This window comes from Homarus americanus, unplaced genomic scaffold (assembly GCF_018991925.1).
Source record: "Homarus americanus isolate GMGI-L3 unplaced genomic scaffold, GMGI_Hamer_2.0 scaffold27381, whole genome shotgun sequence".
Lineage (NCBI taxonomy): Eukaryota > Metazoa > Arthropoda > Malacostraca > Decapoda > Nephropidae > Homarus > Homarus americanus.
The window spans coordinates 16868-36240 of record NW_024730498.1 but is presented as its reverse complement, the minus strand read 5'-3'; the positions used below and the strand labels follow the sequence as shown (position 1 = coordinate 36240).

General features: G+C 38.0%; 1 protein-coding gene across 1 annotated transcript; it reads right to left on the bottom strand.

Annotated features, from left to right (window-relative positions):
- Positions 1 to 1942: 1942 nt before the first annotated feature.
- LOC121866999 (glutamate receptor 3.3-like) lies at positions 1943 to 18592 on the bottom strand. The gene is made up of 7 exons (XM_042366755.1): positions 18522 to 18592; positions 16283 to 16524; positions 15517 to 15701; positions 15082 to 15312; positions 14342 to 14520; positions 8496 to 8649; positions 1943 to 2243 (listed from the first exon to the last, which is right to left on the bottom strand). The coding sequence occupies exons 1-7, from the start codon at positions 18590 to 18592 to the stop codon at positions 2124 to 2126; spliced, it is 1182 nt and encodes a 393-aa protein (XP_042222689.1). The 3' UTR covers positions 1943 to 2123.
- Between the last annotated feature and the right edge of the window lie 781 nt (positions 18593 to 19373).

Below are 19373 nucleotides of genomic sequence, written 5' to 3'. Positions count from 1 at the left end.
GAGCTGACCCATGTGCTGACATACAGTCAACTGGGCCGCACCCTAAGGAGGCTACCATTCACGGGATATGTGCATGACAACTCAAAGCAAGTGGAAAGTTACAGGGGATGAATTAGTATATAAATCAAATGTAATGAACCCATTTATATAACACTTCTGTTGATGAGACAGGGGCCATTACAATTGTCCTCAACACGAGACAACCAGGGCTGAAAATCTTCATTGTTCATCCATGCATCTCTGAAGCTCGGCTTCGCAGCCATCACCACCTGCATAGGAGATTTGATCAACTTTTGTGTAGTCTCCCCTGCAAACCCAAGAATAACTAAATCAGTGAATAATTGCCATGATCGTTCTAGGCTACTTGCATAGTCCTTTAAAAGTGCACAGGAAAATAATGTATATTTGGGCCTTTTGAATAATAAAAGCAACAAATGAACAGGGTGTAAAGATTTCATTTATCTAATCATTTCTGTTCATACACTGATAAAAGAAAACGGTTAAGGTATAAGTAATTGCTACATAGGTGATGAAAGCTGTGATTAATTACATGCCAATTACATAAATAAATATATCCTTACCGGCTTGTAGATAGAGTTCTGTGAGTACGTCTAGCTGATGATACTTGGCTGATGATGAGAGCTCTTACCATATCCACGGACGAGAAAAAGTGTGGTTTCCTCATCAATCGAGGGTCTCATGTTGATTTTCCACGTCATTTATTACCCACAGTCCATTTATACTATACATTATCTGTTGATAGATACTAAAGGAGTTGATAAAAAAAGTCATATATATTACTGAAGAAAAAATTATTAAGTCCTTTACGTTTTTATGCATTTTTTGAACAATGAGGAATATATTCCTCATGGCGTCTCTCTGACGTAAAATGTGGACGGCCTCTCCTCATGACGTCACCAACTGTCATATGGTTTCCTCGTTAGCAGACGATATTCCTCAAAACAGCAGCACTGCTTATGACTGCCAGCCCTATACCAACCCCACCCGGCTCTTGAGAGGTAAAACTAAGCGAGCAAGGGTGGGCATAAATGACGTCACAAACAAAAGACGTTCACATTGCGAATCCGCAAACAACCATTGAACGCTCACTTGTTCATTAGTATTCCGGATAATATAATAAACATTACTTTATTTTTCGTAACACAACGAAACCAATGTTGCATTTCAAGTATAACATGCAATATCTAAATTTGAACTGCTTCGGTGTCTACACAACGAATCATTCGAAGTTCATATGCCGACCAGTAATCTATTCATTGGTTATTTTTTCCAACACTTGTAACACTGTGTTTCTGTGTATAAGTATTGCAAGTGTTTCTAGCAGCTGTCCACTTATTTTCCTTGCAATTGCTTGTTTATTGATGATCCACTTAAAGTGGCACTTAAGTCACTGGAATCGCTTTTTTTTCTGAGTGTTACACTGCTTTTCGTTTCCGTCTCACTCGACTGCCACCAGTATATGATTGCTATTTTTTTCTATCACACACAATTGTTTTAACTTAGTTCTGGAACTATGGCAGTATTTATGTAAACATTTGTTTTGGACTTACTTTGTTGTTGATGCATCAACATACACAGGTACTTAGTTTGGGAGAGAATGCATTGTTAATTCTCTCCAGGGGAAGTGTTTTGAGTACACTTTTATAGGAATACTTAAGTGAAGTGTTCACCCCTGAATGAGTGGTAAGATGCGTGTCTGTGCCATCTTCACTCTTGACGACATGTCTTGACTGTACATATGAGAAAGTTACAAAAACAAAACACTTAGTGTGTCAGATTTAGGAGCTTCATTTATCTATTCACTGCAGAAAGATTACAGATATTAGATTCTTGCAAAGGACAATTTATACAGATTTTCCTTTGGCACAATGTCACCTTTACAGTCTTGAAAAGTAGGGTAAAAAATCTTAAAAATGTCAGGAAAACATTTATTTCACGAGAGACTATGTGCAACGCATATGTAAAGGGACTTTTCCAGGGCTCTTGAGACTTAAGGGGAAAATCTACACTGATTTTATGTAGCTTCATCAAATAAGCATTTGATTTATTGTACCTATTATTGATTCATTATCTGCAACCAAATATGAATCTTGATAATTGAGTCAACACTGAGTTATGATCTCTGCTACAAAGGCGAGGAAGGCGAGGAAGCAGCCCAACAGCAGCAGGTAGAAGCCGCCCTGCAGGTGGTCCAGCCCCAGCACCACCTGATTCGAGTTCTCCTGCATAAGAATTATCTTAGTTATTTTCGGATTAGAGATAGGCATATTTTCTTATTATACAAGTTATTCATCGACCTTCATGTATAATTATAGTATACCAAGTAACTTTAGCTTGACTATAGGTAACTTGTCTGTTATGATACTCACCAGAAGAGTTCCTTGTCATACATTCCGTCCTTGGACAACAGAGAACTACAAATTTACTAAGTTGCCTATAGTAATTTGAATCTATACCTATATTACAGCTCATTTACTCTTTCCTATAAAGACACTTAGTATAATATTTGTTCCCAGTGTTTACAGTGAACACTTCCTTGTTTCCTATATAATTCTGTATAAAGGATTGTTTAAGGTCTTACAGTTGCCGATTTATTATTAAAGTATCAATGAGAATTTATTGTCAAATATATAATATCGACTGCAAAGTTCAATGAAACCCTACCACTGAATTAATGCAAGTATTTTTACAGCTTCTTCTTAGAGTTCGTGCAATGTACCAACCCTAAGCAGAAGGTGGTAGGTTAGGTTAGGTTTGGTTACAAAGTAAAATATATTTTACATCAATACAAAATTCAGTTTTTGGATAAATCATATAAGACTGTAAAATCAATTCAACCTCGTTACAGCACACACACACACACACACACACACACACATATATATATATATATATATATATATATATATATATATATATATATATATATATATATATATATATATATATATATATATATATATATATATATATAATATTCAGAAATTTCAGAGTAATTTCAAACACCGCGCCATTGGCGATACTGAGCTTTCAAGGTCGTCGGAGGGAAGAGAGCGCTCCCTGCACATAGCGAGAGGTTGTGGAACTAGGCCTAAGTGATATTAAATGTAATTTGCCGAATTAATAATAATGCGATTCATGAAGTTAAGGGACTATTATTGAATTTGAAATTATTATAGATCGTTTATCAGTCTGAATAATGTCACGGGTGTCCCAAGGAGTTATTAGTTAGGCGGAAAATATGTCACGTAGGCCTAAGCTAACGCCTTGGAGAGACGCGACGCTGGCTGGTCCTCAGTCACGTGAAAGCGATTGGACCTACAGGACATCCCTGCGCGTCCGTCCACAGAAATAGTCACGTGGTCTAGTCACCTGAGCTGAGCTATTGCAGTATAACAAGTAAGTCTCATTCAATCTCAGACAGGGTTTAGATAGGGCAGTGATAAAGTAAACTAGAGCTAACAGTGAGTTCATTTCAGGGTTTCCGCCAGAACCCACTTGACTGCGAGAGATTGACTGCCGTTGGAGATTGAGGGTGGCGATTGTCGCCATTGGACCTATCAGTGTAGGCCTGTCACTGTTTAGTGGGGTATCAAAGGATCTCTTGAGGGAATCTAGCCGTCTGGGTGCCCAGCTGACGACGGGACGATCGTTGGGGTCATCAGCTCTCCTCTACCTCGGCTCACAATACCACATGTTTCAAGCAGCTTAGTGAAACCCTCTTGCTAACGGGAAGCTAAAGCTTCTCTCAACTGTACAAGGTCTGATTGGCTCACTCCCTTCCGCTTTATGGATGTACTGGGGGTAAAGTGAAGCTAGCTGAGTGATACAGGGTCCCACACTGGGACCAAGAGTCAGTGGAGTTTAAAGGTACACTTTCCAAGGTGGAGAAAAGCTGATTTGGGCCTTCAACTACGGGTGCCTGTTGGTTGTGCCTTAAACGACTACGGAGTGCAGGTGGAATCTGTGTGTGTGTTAGGTTAGGGAGCATGGTTCACGGGTATTGGACTCAGTAACGTCTTTATAATAGTGACAATATTTTTGTGTGTAGTTAATACTATTTTTTCAGTTACTAATGTATGCTGTGTGCATTTAAAATTTCTTTATAGTTTCAATCTCTGATATAACCTTTGTTCCCCAGAGTAGTGTTTAAGTTAGGTTAGGAGGTGTGCATCTGTTGGTGTAACATAATTATATTGAGTGCCCTTAAGGCCTATTCATAGTGGAATTAATAATTTCTTATTTTTATACCACTTCTGCAGTGGTGGATATTATTCTGTGAAAGCCCTTAAGGCCTGTTTCATGTGTGCAAGCAACATTTCTTAATACTTCAAATTTATTGTTGCCTGAGTTTCTAATAATTTCTATATCATGTATAACTTTTATTCCCCAGAGTAGTGTTTTAAGTTCAAGTTAAGAGGTGGGCATATTGGTGTACCATTATTTGATTGTGTTTGTAGTGTTGGAGGGAATATAAGTGTCTAAATTTTACAGTGTGTCTCATTCATCCCAGTCACAGACGCTATCCTTCCACGGGTCACGGACAATTTATTTTGTTTAGTAGATTTAAGTGTTCTTGTGCTGGTTCGGGATTTTTCTCAAAGGGGCGCTTCCACTGCCATTACCATCTAACAATATTTGCAAGTAAATCACTGCAGGTGCGCGTGATCTAGGTATATGCTGATAACCACAAGGAAAGAAGAAAACACGAAGTTCCCAAGCGCTTTCGTGTAATTCACATCTATAGGGCTGAGTACAGACTTACCCTCTGACCTGACTACCGACTGCTGTGGTGCTTTTTAAAGTTTAGTAGGGTCATTACCTAATACCTGACCATTGTGGACTTGATCTCACCCTCCTCTGTATATATATACCTTGTTTTGAACTTCTCCTTAGTCTGTACTCACCCCTGAAGATGTGAATTACACAAAAGCGCTTGGGAACTTCTTGTTTTCTTCTTTCCTTGTGGTTATCTGCATATATATATATATATATATATATATATATATATATATATATATATATATATATATATATATATATATATATATATATATATATATATATATATATATATATATATATATATATATATATATATATATATATATATATATATATATATATATATATATATATATATATATATATATATATATATATATATATATATATATATATATATATTACTTTGTTTTAATTATAACAAAGCTGAATTTTGTATTGTTCTAAAATATATTTTACTTAGTGATATAAAATGGTGTAGTAGAAAAAGAATGGGAAAAGAAAGAGCATGGGAAGATCTCAGTTTGTACGCAAATGTTTAGAGAAATCATTAAATATCTAGGTTATCTTCGATTACTGAATTATCTAAGGTATTGTATGAAAAAATGGAATGATTGATGTTCGTTTTTAAATGATAGGCAAGTCATGGAATGTTTTGGCTCAATGTAAATTGATTAAAGTAAGTGAATATCTTCTTAAAACTTTGTATGTTATTGTAATACATATATAAGTTTCTCAGTAAATACGTAACATATTTATATATGTTAATTGCAAGATAGGTTAATGACTGTAGATCATGATGATATAACTGACTACTTCATAATTGAGAGATACTGAGAAAAATTATGTGGGAATTTGGAGTGTATTGGTTGAGTGTGGAGGGGCTTGTCAGGTTTAGTCTTGGAGCCATGATTGTGCTGGGATGAGTGAGTCATTATAATTACATATCAACATAAAAAAATAAGGAGTCCGCAATAGGCCGGTTGGCCTGTGCATGGCAGCTCCTGTCGAGAGTTACTACCACTCTCTATCATCCATGAATCTATCTAGTATCCTTATAAAAACTTTCCAGCGTTCCAGTACTTACTACAAAGTTTAGTTTCTTTAAACTATCTTGATATGGAAGGTTTCCAAGTCCCGGAATCATTTTCGTCATTTTTCGCTGCACCGACTCCAGTGAATTGATATCCATTCAATAATAAGGGCACCAGAACTGAACCGCATAATCGAGGTGCGGCCTGACTAGCGCAAGATATAGTTGCAATAAGACCTCTGCACTCTTATTACTTACACTTCTAGATATAAAACCTAATACTCTGTTTGCCTTATTTCGAACATTAACTCACTGTTTTCTAGGCCGTAGGTCCGGGCTTACAAGTACCCCTAAGTCTCTTTCACAAGTCGCCTTCTCTAGGTACGCTGCACTTGCTGGTGTTGAATTTCATTTGCCATTTTTCTGACCACTCCTGCAGCTTATTTAAATCCTCCTTTAGTGCATTTGCATCCTCCCCTGAATTAATCTGCCGCCCTATTTTGGTGTTATGAGCAAACTTGCTTATGTCATTGCTGATCCCAGTATCTAAATCGTTTATTTTGATTATGAACAAGAGTGGGCCTAGTACTGACCCCTGGGGAACCCCACTGATTACACAGCCCCACTCACAGTTAACACCATCTACGCTGACCCTCTCCATTCTATCGGTGAGCAATGATTTTATCCAATATAAAACTTTCCCCTCGATACCATGAACCTTAACTTTTCTCAGAAGCTTCTGATGTGGTACTCTGTCAAATGCTTTGCTAAAGTCTAAGTAAATAACATCGTAATTTTCGTCATTATCTACTACCTTGAAGGCTTTCCTAAAAAACGTTAGAAGATTTGTTCGACAAGATTTTCCCTTTGAAAACCCATGTTGAGAGTCGTAGATTAATTTGCTTTTCTCTAAATGCGATCGGATGCTATTTGCTATAATTGGTTAAAGAAATTTCCCCACTACTGACGTCAAACTGATCGGCCGGTAATTTTACGCTGATGCTCTGTCTCCCTTTTTGAATATCGGTACTACATTTGCCTGTTTCCACAAGTCTGGCACAACTCCAGTGTCTAATGATTTTGTAGATAAATTTACGAGTGGTCCGCTCATCTGTTCCCTACACTCTTTCAAGACTCGAGGGAAAATTTCATCCGGCCTTGGGAATTCTGTCTTCTTTAATTTATTTATCCTCTTGAGAACATCCTCTTTTCTGATAAATATATTCTTTAATTTCTCTTCTTCCTTTCCCCTAAATATCAGTTCCACCTCTGGAATTTCCTCGTGAATTTCTTCTATGAAAACTGATAAAAAGTAGCTGTTCAATGCTTTGCTTATTTTTGCACTGTCATCGATCACTTCCCCCCTCCCTGACTTTAAGGGCCCAACTTTGTCCTTGTCCTTTGTCCTATATACCTGGAAAAATCCCTTGGGATTCGCCTTGGATTCTCTTGCTATCCTGATTTCGTAGTCTCTCTTTGCTTTCCTTACATTTTTCTTAACATTCCTAGATAGTTCATTAAAATTGTAGTAAATTAGTCATCATTATAACAGTGAAACATATGAAAGACATATAGTTTTTCTATTTTAAATCAGCAGGGAAAGATTAAAGAATTACTTTATTATCTAATATGATCCATTTAAAGTTTATTTCTTTGTATTAATTAATTACTTAAATGATTCTTGTGTAAAGTGAACATCAGTAATTTAAAGTGAATATTATTATGTAAAATAGGAACTGAAAATAATAATTATATTCTCAGGTTTGTGTGTGGAGAAAATTCAATGGTGTAGCTGATAATGTGTACAGCTGTTTATATGTGGAGCTGTTTCTGTGTGTAGAAGATTTATACTTTGAGTAGTTAATTGGAAAGGAGTCTTAACTGTGCACAAGATTCAACTTGGAGCGAGGATTAAGGCTCAGCTAAGTTTGATATTTTATGATTATCAATAGAAAGATATAAATTCACTGGAAGTGGTGAAATTATTGTTGAAACCTTCTTCGATTCATATGAATAAGTGAATGCCTAGTGAGAAGTTAACACTAGACTCATCTTATGATATGTGTTAAGCAGTTATTGAGTGTGTGTATGTTTTATGCGAAATTATCTCTAAATAATGTATTAATTATTGATTTTTGTCAATAATTTCGTATATGCCTATGTATCTAAGTATTCATTTAATCTCATCTTTACAAGCAAGGAATCTTTTAATTTAATAACTCTTTGATCTGTTTTTTCATTAAGATAAAGTTAACTATAGATATAACCCTTTGTTGTGGAGGTGCTGCTTAAACATACCTATTGCTAACAGCTCAAATCAGTACTTTCCATACCTTGTCTGGATAATAAGGAATAAAATGGTAGTACTCAAAGGATTAAATAGTAATTTACTGTACCAGTCACTATACTGCTGGCGTGATCTGGTCACACTGGCTATATACTGGTGGTAACTAGTGGTGAGATGTATAAACATTCTATGCAGAGGTGACACAGATATGTGACCACTCAGTTTATTACAACGACGACGGCTGATGTGATAGTGAGGTCACAGTGGTGGTAGCTGTAATACAATTATACGAAACATTTCACAAAACTTAAAGGATGAAAAGAAAAAGTCTAACAAATTAAAGGTATATATCTCAACATTTTTCCTTACCTCACTGTTCAGTGTAAGTTCCTCTGTATTTCGGTCTGCATTTTTCAACTCAGTTTGAATCTTTATGATGTCGTCCAGCCACAGATTCAGAAGCCCCGCCTCGATCAGTCGCTGCTTCATCTTGCTGATCTGACTCGTAAATGGTGCTCCTTGTCTATGCAACATTATATATATATATATATATATATATATATATATATATATATATATATATATATATATATATATATATATATATATATATATATATATATATATATATATATATATATATATATATATACATATATATACATATATATATATATATATATATATATATATATTTATATACTGTATATATATATATACATATATTGTAGTGATGGGTTGTCAGACCACAGCTTACATCGCAAGGAAAGCCAGACTTTACCGGACATTAGGGAGGTCAAGTGTAAGGGTATCCCCCGCGGATGCTCAAGGGTGTTACAAATCAACTAGCTCCCCTTCCCATGTCACACGGCCAACAAACATGGAAAAAGGCACCAGCCGACTCTCTCCCAATATACACAATATCCTACACTGCAGAGGAGGGTCAGTCTTGACCCGACATTAGGGGGGTCAAGTGTAGGGTAACTCTCACGGTGGACCAAGGATTATAAATCAGCCAGGCTCCCCTTCCATGTGACATGTCACCACAACAAACATGTAAGAAGGCACCAGCCGACTCTCTTCCAATATACAATAACCTAATTCGCAGAGAGAGATACCCGGAGACAGAGCCAGAGAGACACACAGGCAGAGGCAGAGAGAGAGTTGTCTTGTAACAAGGTGGCCAGCTACTACACCACCAGGCCTGCTCGAGAGAAATCAGGGGCCGGAGGCAAGCCGCCTCCGGTCACCTCCAGTCGCCTCCGGTCAGGACCGAGACTTCCCTCCGGCGCCCAGCTAAGCAGTCTCCCATAGAGACAACCCAGGACTACCTGCTAGGCCTCCCCTAGGTCACGTGAGTGTTTGTCAGAGCTTTCCATGGGATGAGTTACCTATGTGGGAAGTGTATTCATTTCATGTTCGTGTCCGAGAATCAGAGTGTCTAGTAACGTAATATGATGTCCTAGTAACGTAAATATAATGTCCTAGTAACTTCAATAGAAGGTGTTATTAATGTGTTCATGTCATGTTCGTAATTAATAAAGAGTTGTAACGAAGCAGTGTTTGAGAAGTCGCCTTTAAGAACGTAATAGATGTGTATTGACGTATAAGATACGATAAGTGTACTGACAGTGTACATATCTATCACGGCCACGCTACCAAAAGCTTCCTCTCTTTTATACTCTTATACTATCAATATTCTACCTATATGTAATCTTCTCCTTCCTCGCTTAGTCATTATATTGGTGGCAGCAAACTATATGTAATTCACGCTTTCCTCGTCCCTTGTTATTGGTAACAGTGTACTTAACGTAAACCCATGCCCTCCCTCATTTTAGCCATAACACCTGACTCGTTGTTTGAGTATTGTTCGAAAGTGCGTGATAAGGAGTTCCTGCAAGATAGCGTTTTGTTAACTTCCCTCCGGCGCCCAGCTAAGCAGTCTCCCATAGAGACAACCCAGGACTACCTGCTAGGCCTCCCCTAGGTCACGTGAGTGTTTGTCAGAGCTTTCCATGGGATGAGTTACCTATGTGGGAAGTGTATTCATTTCATGTTCGTGTCCGAGAATCAGAGTGTCTAGTAACGTAATATGATGTCCTAGTAACGTAAATATAATGTCCTAGTAACTTCAATAGAAGGTGTTATTAATGTGTTCATGTCATGTTCGTAATTAATAAAGAGTTGTAACGAAGCAGTGTTTGAGAAGTCGCCTTTAAGAACGTAATAGATGTGTATTGACGTATAAGATACGATAAGTGTACTGACAGTGTACATATCTATCACGGCCACGCTACCAAAAGCTTCCTCTCTTTTATACTCTTATACTATCAATATTCTACCTATATGTAATCTTCTCCTTCCTCGCTTAGTCATTATATTGGTGGCAGCAAACTATATGTAATTCACGCTTTCCTCGTCCCTTGTTATTGGTAACAGTGTACTTAACGTAAACCCATGCCCTCCCTCATTTTAGCCATAACACCTGACTCGTTGTTTGAGTATTGTTCGAAAGTGCGTGATAAGGAGTTCCTGCAAGATAGCGTTTTGTTATAGGTGACATCGAACTATATACGTTAATTCACGCCTTCCTCGTCCCTTGTTATTGGTAACAGTGTACTTAACGTAAACCCATGCCTTCCCTCGGTTAGCCATAACACCTGGCTCGTCTCATCCTTCATTTGATTCAGTCTAAGTATTGTCTATAATTGGGTAATAAGTAATTCCTGTGTCGTAGCGTCGTAGCGTGAAAAGTGTCCTAGCGTGTCATCTTTACAGCTCAAGTCAATGTCTCTCGTTGTGGTATACGCGAATTGTTACTAGCAAAATACTCCCAGAATATGCTCAGTGCTTAATATAATTTCTCAGGGTTCCCCACGTTCTGTGAAGTTCTCAGTATCCAAAGTGCATTTTAATTGTCGGTCAGTGTTAAATGTACCCATTGTGTTTTAGTGATAGAAGTTGTGTCTATACTAACTGTTATAACTTAACATGTCTTACAACCTACATCCTCCTCCTTGTCCTAATCCTCACCTCACCCTCCGTACCCATCCGTTCCCGCCTCGCTCCGCCCTGCCCTACCCCGCTCCGCCCCGCCCCGCGCCCCGTCCCGGTTACGCCACTCTACACCTCACCCCACCAGGCGCGCATCATGCCCAAATGTTTCTCGCCCCACCCGTGTGACCACCAATGTTTTGTCCTGTGAGTTATGCTTCGAAATTGGTGGTTAGTGTTACTTAATATTGCGATAATTACAGAGCTTCACTCAGTGTGTTTTTATGCTAGTATGATTTGTAATGTACTCTTTGACGCGTAGTGATAAATAATATTCAATGTAGTGAGCAGAGCTTCACTCCCCGACCCAGCCTAATGAGAATATTGTCGTGACGGAAACTATAGTTGCCAAACATTGACGTAACGTATAAAGTAAATATTTGTTTTTCTTTACGGATACACTTCCAACTAATCCATCATCCCTTTCGGATTGTTTCTGTCAAATGTCACACACAGTACCGCCCCATGGCTAGCCGGAATCCGACCACAGCACATATAAGAAGAGAAGAAGCAGCGTGAGGAATGCAGCGTGATGAATGCAGCACCACACCCGCCACGCACCACCCCACTTCTTTCAAGTCCTACCTGGTCTAGGATTAAGAAGATTTTTATATTTTTCTACTTTAGGAAGTTAAGGAGTGTGGAATGAAGTGCCACACAACGAACCCTGGTGAGCCCAGCCAGGGAGGGATTCACCACTGTGGAAGGTGTAAGACAGGACGGTCTTTGGTCTCGCCGACACTCACGTACGGAGGGCGAGGCCTGGTCCGCGGAACCTGCCTTACAGTCATCTAAGGAGACGACAGCCCAAGCAGTGGACCGGCTTTCATCCCGGCCGGAGGGGGCCGACGGCAGATGAACAGAAAATCGTCTGGAATATGTTGAAAATGATGATGTTGCAGAGAAGAAATGCAGATGGAGCAGAAAAATTCATCTGGAATATGACGGAAAACGAAGATGTATAAAGAAACACAGACGAACAGAAAAATCGTCTGGAATATGAAAATGAAGATGTATAAAGAAACGCAGATGAACAGAAAAATTCATCTGGAATATGAAAATGCTCTACACGTAGAGGAAGCGCAGGTGAACAGAAAAATCATCTGGAATATTATAGAAACCAGGAGGAAGTGAGAAGAAGTCAGATGTGGTGACACGACCTACAAGGTGCGGTATTGAAGAAAGAAAAACGTGCTATGTGAAGACAAGAGACGCTGTGCTGACATCAGAAGAAAGTCGACGATGACAAGGTGGATCATCAGAAGGACCAACCGACTACCGCCTGTGCTGCCGGCATTCCTTATTTTCAGATACCAGCTGGATGGAGGACTTGAGCCATGCTGAACTCAACAAACATGGAAAAAGGCACCAGCCGACTCTCTCCCAATATACACAATATCCTACACTGCAGAGGAGGGTCAGTCTTGACCCGACATTAGGGGGGTCAAGTGTAGGGTAACTCTCACGGTGGACCAAGGATTATAAATCAGCCAGGCTCCCCTTCCATGTGACATGTCACCACAACAAACATGTAAGAAGGCACCAGCCGACTCTCTTCCAATATACAATAACCTAATTCGCAGAGAGAGATACCCGGAGACAGAGCCAGAGAGACACACAGGCAGAGGCAGAGAGAGAGTTGTCTTGTAACAAGGTGGCCAGCTACTACACCACCAGGCCTGCTCGAGAGAAATCAGGGGCCGGAGGCAAGCCGCCTCCGGTCACCTCCAGTCGCCTCCGGTCAGGACCGAGACTTCCCTCCGGCGCCCAGCTAAGCAGTCTCCCATAGAGACAACCCAGGACTACCTGCTAGGCCTCCCCTAGGTCACGTGAGTGTTTGTCAGAGCTTTCCATGGGATGAGTTACCTATGTGGGAAGTGTATTCATTTCATGTTCGTGTCCGAGAATCAGAGTGTCTAGTAACGTAATATGATGTCCTAGTAACGTAAATATAATGTCCTAGTAACTTCAATAGAAGGTGTTATTAATGTGTCCATGTCATGTTCGTAATTAATAAAGAGTTGTAACGAAGCAGTGTTTGAGAAGTCGCCTTTAAGAACGTAATAGATGTGTATTGACGTGGGTGTTACAAATCAACTAGCTCCCCTTCCCATGTCACACGGCCAACAAACATGGAAGAAGGCACCAGCCGACTCTCTACCAATATACACAATATCCTACACCGCAGAGGAGGGCCAGTCTTGACCCGACATTAGGGGGGTCAAGTGTAGGGTAACTCTCACGGTGGACCAAGGATTATAAATCAGCCAGGCTCCACTCCCATGTGACATGTCACCACAACAAACATGTAAGAAGGCACCAGCTGACTCTCTTCCAATATACAATAACCTAATTCGCAGAGAGAGATACCCGGAGACAGAGCCAGAGAGACACACAGGCAGAGGCAGAGAGAGAGTTGTCTTGTAACAAGGTGGCCAGCTACTTATATATATATATATATATATATACATGTAATATATATATATATAAAATATATATATATATATATATATATATATATATATATATATATATATATATATATATATATATATATATATATATATATATATATATATATATATATATATATATATATATATATATATATATATATATATATATATATATATATATATATATATATATATATATATATATATATATATATATATATATATATATCTCATGTAAATCCACAATGAAGACGTGATAAGATAAATTTTGATAAAATATAATGTCCTAGTAACTTCAATAGAAGGTGTTATTAATGTGTCCATGTCATGTTCGTAATTAATAAAGAGTTGTAACGAAGCAGTGTTTGAGAAGTCGCCTTTAAGAACGTAATAGATGTGTATTGACGTATAAGATACGATAAGTGTACTGACAGTGTAAATATCTATCACGGCCACTGTGTGTGTGTGTGTGTGTGTGTGTGTGTACGTAAACCTGTTTTCTTTCCGGTAGTGAATTAAATATTGCAATACATCCAAGGGATTATTATTAAATACACGGGGAGTAAGATTCATGCTAACTTAATTCGTGACTGTGTGGAGTGTCAGGCATCTTAAGCCGACTAATCAAGGAAGTAAGGAATGTAATTTGCGTGTATTGTCACCTTGGTAATGCAAATTTTATCACCCAGTTCTTAGTTAACTCACCGGAAGCCCCAGACGTTACCACCAAAAATGGGATACTCTGTCCTGGCCAACTGGTAGCGTGAGTTGCCATACTGGTCGAAGAAGATCTCAGCCGCTTGGACTTTCACACGTATTTTGACCACTATAAGGGAGAACCCGCCAGCCAAGACTCTCTTCAACGAGTCTTCTATCGAGGAAATCTGACATAACAAATTAAAAAAAAGCAATGCCTTAACATGCCAAGGTCTAAAGAGCAACACATAGACTACTTTATATTATAGAGTCATATTTCAAAATAAATTACTCAGCTCATTCCAGCATTTTGCATTGGAATTTGACTCTATTCATACGAATGAAATTAGTATGATCCTTTATTTAGGAACTTAAAATGCCTTATTATTTCTCGGTTAAAATCCTTCAGTAAAATGGTTTAAGCTTAGACTATCTTTGGACAATTTACTTACCTAAATCCTCAATGGGTCAAACCATCGTTAAAATAGAAAAAAACAGATCTACAACAATTTAATGGAATATACCGAACATTAATGTGACTTGAGTATCGTGTTTGATTGGATCTTAAAGTTTGACTTTGGTCAAGTAAGATAATGAGACATAGTAGGCCAATCTTCTTTGCACAAAGTTTCCTTTAGGGCTATAAATGTTCGTACTCTCAGTGAAAAACTACAGAAATATTCACTTTGATAGTGTGTGCTTGTGAGGACTTGATAAAGATTAACAGCAGAACGTTCAGGCTCACTAACTTCCATTTTTCTAAATATGTTTTGTATATCAGGATCAGAACTTTGGTTGAAGTAGAGAAAAACAGTTCCTAGCAAAGCCTTAGAACCCCAAGACCAGCCGTCACGGTTGAGCAGGTCCTGAAAGTTGTTAATAGGTGGATATTTGCTCTGGACGGACAGGTGGGCGATGAAGGAGGAACGGTAGGCTGTGGTGATGATCACACACGTCAGCAACCACCATCCTACCAGCACCTGCAACAGTAGTTCAAGAAGAGTTAGGTCAAAATATACATCCAACGAATCGGTGTCGTTTTACAATACAATCCATTTCATATGTATTAATGAAAATTATTTCTCTTCTACCTAATAATCAGGTCGGGTTAATCATAATTGCAGGTTTTGATATTTTCTATTGAAATTCGGGACATGATAAACAAGCAGTGACATTTTTCTTACCTGGCCATTCATGTTAGAGGGAATCTCTGTTATTGGTTTCATAAGAAGCATCCCCCAGCTGTCGAAGAGAGTAGACACCAGACTGGCGCTTCGGTCACCAGACACCCATGACCACATCTTCTGCAGCAGCCACAAGATGATGCCGAGGACGAATGTACAAACAGTAACAACCAACCAAAGTTCCCCTGAACAGAAACAAAATATTTAATGAGGTGATATAAACGAGGCAGCACTATTAAAGATTGCAATATTTGCCCCTAGACTTATTCATTAACGTTATCTTAAACTGTTTTCTTCTATAAGCGATAGAGTCACAGGAACAGATAGGATATGCTACAATCTTACACAGAGTAATATATGATAGTGTGTTATTGCACTTATATATTATATAACAATGACCACCACAACTTACACGTATTATTCATTTGTAATTCTAATGTAATCGCCAAATTTTATATTAAAACAAGTACCTGTTCTAAGCATGGTCAACAGGTCAGATACTTGGCAATAAGCTAAAAACAAATAGCTGTTTCAGAAAATCCCTGCCACTTAAAATTATCTTACTTATACAGAGAAAGAAAAGGACAGCACAGAATATTACTTTTCCTACAAAAGGTAAGAATCAATAATACCATTAAATACATGACATAATTCCTCGAGGGAGAAGGAATTTACAAAAAGACAAAATTGTGTAACTGCCAATAATTCACTAAAGAAAAAATATAACGAATACATTTGATTTGACAAAGTAAAAACGAAGCCTCACCTTCAAATGGTCTGGTGAGTGCCAGGTGCCGGGGAAGAGGAGTAGGCTTTGGCGACACAATAACAATAGGATCCTGATAATAGACCCTGGAGTAGTCCATGACGCGGCTCCTTGACTCTGTGAGTGTAAGGTCGAGGGAGAAGTCCGCCTGCTGGTGCTGAAGGGTGCCAACGATCCCCGTCCAGTTTCCGTCACCGACAGGAGTCCCCCACTTCTCATCTATGGGTTCTCGAAGCTCATATCTGGATGAATAATGCATTATTATATGTAAATGATATCGATAGAACAAGTTTTGGATATTTATCTCTCTCTCTCTCTCTCTCTCTCTCTCTCTCTCTCTCTCTCTCTCTCTCTCTCTCTCTCTTTCTCTAAGGTACTCCGTTGTTCCATTTTCCCGTGTGATTTTATCAAGATATATATATATATATATATATATATATATATATATATATATATATATATATATATATATATATATATATATATCGTAAATCCTAATGAAAACGTGGATAAGATAAATCTTGATAAAAATCACACAGGTGTAATCACCCCATTGCTTGGAAAAAAAGCTTAGAAGTATTCAAATCATCTTGTGTCACAGAAAGACTTCTGGTTGAAGCTAGTTTGATTAAGGAATTAAAATCAATAAACCTTAGTGATGGTCAGTTCAAAACTGATAATATGTTACATAAATTTATTTGTCAGTGGCCCAAGGTTAAAAATGCTTTGAAAACCTTTGATCTAGATGTAGGATAGTTATTTTGTGGGTCCTTTTTTCTGACCTGACCTGGTTAGTCACGTCACCACCCTTCTCTTAAGCTCCTCTACGTGTGTGTTGGTGTGTGGATTAGTGGATGTCATCATTATGACCTGACCTCCTGTTTTTAAGGTCACCCTGTATATTTAAGCCTCTCTCTGTCCATGTAATCCAGTTGCCTCTGAAGATGTCTTTAATAAAGACGAAAGCTAAGGTACTCCGTTGTTTCCATTTTCCCGTGTGATTTTATCAAGATATATATATATATATATATATATTATATATATATATATATATATATATATATATATATATATATATATATATAATATTACATATATATATATATATATATATATATATATATATATATAAACAGGGTGTCCCTAAAATCCTGTTACATTTTCAAACTTTAATAACTTAGGTTCTATAGAAGATAAAACCAATCTGTAAAATGCATTGGATAAGTAATTTATTTAAGTATTTCTATAACCAAGAAATTTATTTAATCTAAAGTTTTTTTTTCAGATAATCTGTCCCAACACTATATTGAATGGCATCAATAGAAATTTAACAGCTCATTAAAAAAACGAAGCACCGCATAGAAATTCAATTACAAGATGGATGAAGTTTAAAGAGACTGGTTCCGTTAATGACAAGCGACGAACTGGAAGACCGGGAGTAAACGAGGAGTCTGTGGCGTGTGTAGAGCAAGCTTTTCTAACCCTGACTTCCATTTATACACCTCGATCATACCTCCCCTAACCCCAGGGAGTGCAAATTAAGTTGCTTTAATCTGTCTCTTGTACTCATAGTTGCTAATGCCCGGGATTAGACTTGTCATCCTCCTCTGGATGCTTTCCAAGGATTCTATATCCATTCTGTAGTACGATGACCAGAACTGAACTGCATAATCCAGGTGAGTCGTCAACTGGGCCGCACCCTAAGGAGGCTACCATTCACGGGATATGTGCATGACAACTCAAAGCAAGTGGAAAGTTACAGGGGATGAATTAGTATATAAATCAAATGTAATGAACCCATTTATATAACACTTCTGTTGATGAGACAGGGGCCATTACAATTGTCCTCAACACGAGACAACCAGGGCTGAAAATCTTCATTGTTCATCCATGCATCTCTGAAGCTCGGCTTCGCAGCCATCACCACCTGCATAGGAGATTTGATCAACTTTTGTGTAGTCTCCCCTGCAAACCCAAGAATAACTAAATCAGTGAATAATTGCCATGATCGTTCTAGGCTACTTGCATAGTCCTTTAAAAGTGCACAGGAAAATAATGTATATTTGGGCCTTTTGAATAATAAAAGCAACAAATGAACAGGGTGTAAAGATTTCATTTATCTAATCATTTCTGTTCATACACTGATAAAAGAAAACGGTTAAGGTATAAGTAATTGCTACATAGGTGATGAAAGCTGTGATTAATTACATGCCAATTACATAAATAAATATATCCTTACCGGCTTGTAGATAGAGTTCTGTGAGTACGTCTAGCTGATGATACTTGGCTGATGATGAGAGCTCTTACCATATCCACGGACGAGAAAAAAGTGTGGTTTCCTCATCAATCGAGGGTCTCATGTTGATTTTCCACGTCATTTATTACCCACAGTCCATTTATACTATACATTATCTGTTGATAGATACTAAAGGAGTTGATAAAAAAAGTCATATATATTACTGAAGAAAAAATTATTAAGTCCTTTACGTTTTTATGCATTTTTTGAACAATGAGGAATATATTCCTCATGGCGTCTCTCTGACGTAAAATGTGGACGGCCTCTCCTCATGACGTCACCAACTGTCATATGGTTTCCTCGTTAGCAGACGATATTCCTCAAAACAGCAGCACTGCTTATGACTGCCAGCCCTATACCAACCCCACCCGGCTCTTGAGAGGTAAAACTAAGCGAGCAAGGGTGGGCAGAAATGACGTCACAAACAAAAGACGTTCACATTGCGAATCCGCAAACAACCATTGAACGCTCACTTGTTCATTAGTATTCCGGATAATATAATAAACATTACTTTATTTTTCGTAACACAACGAAACCAATGTTGCATTTCAAGTATAACATGCAATATCTAAATTTGAACTGCTTCGGTGTCTACACAACGAATCATTCGAAGTTCATATGCCGACCAGTAATCTATTCATTGGTTATTTTTTCCAACACTTGTAACACTGTGTTTCTGTGTATAAGTATTGCAAGTGTTTCTAGCAGCTGTCCACTTATTTTCCTTGCAATTGCTTGTTTATTGATGATCCACTTAAAGTGGCACTTAAGTCACTGGAATCGCTTTTTTTTCTG

What these genes read in the sequence shown, in the direction of transcription:
- LOC121866999 (XM_042366755.1), bottom strand. Translation starts at nt 18,592, where the DNA reads ATGGTAAGAGCTCTCATCATCAGCCAAGTATCATCAGCTAGACGTACT. An exon ending in AGAACTCTATCTACAAGCCG is followed by an intron (nt 16,525 to 18,521) that starts GTAAGGATATAT and finishes TTATTCATCCAG; the next exon opens with ATATGAGCTTCGAGAACCCA. An exon ending in ACATATTTAGAAAAATGGAA is followed by an intron (nt 14,521 to 15,081) that starts GTTAGTGAGCCT and finishes TTGTTATGTCAG; the next exon opens with ATTTCCTCGATAGAAGACTC.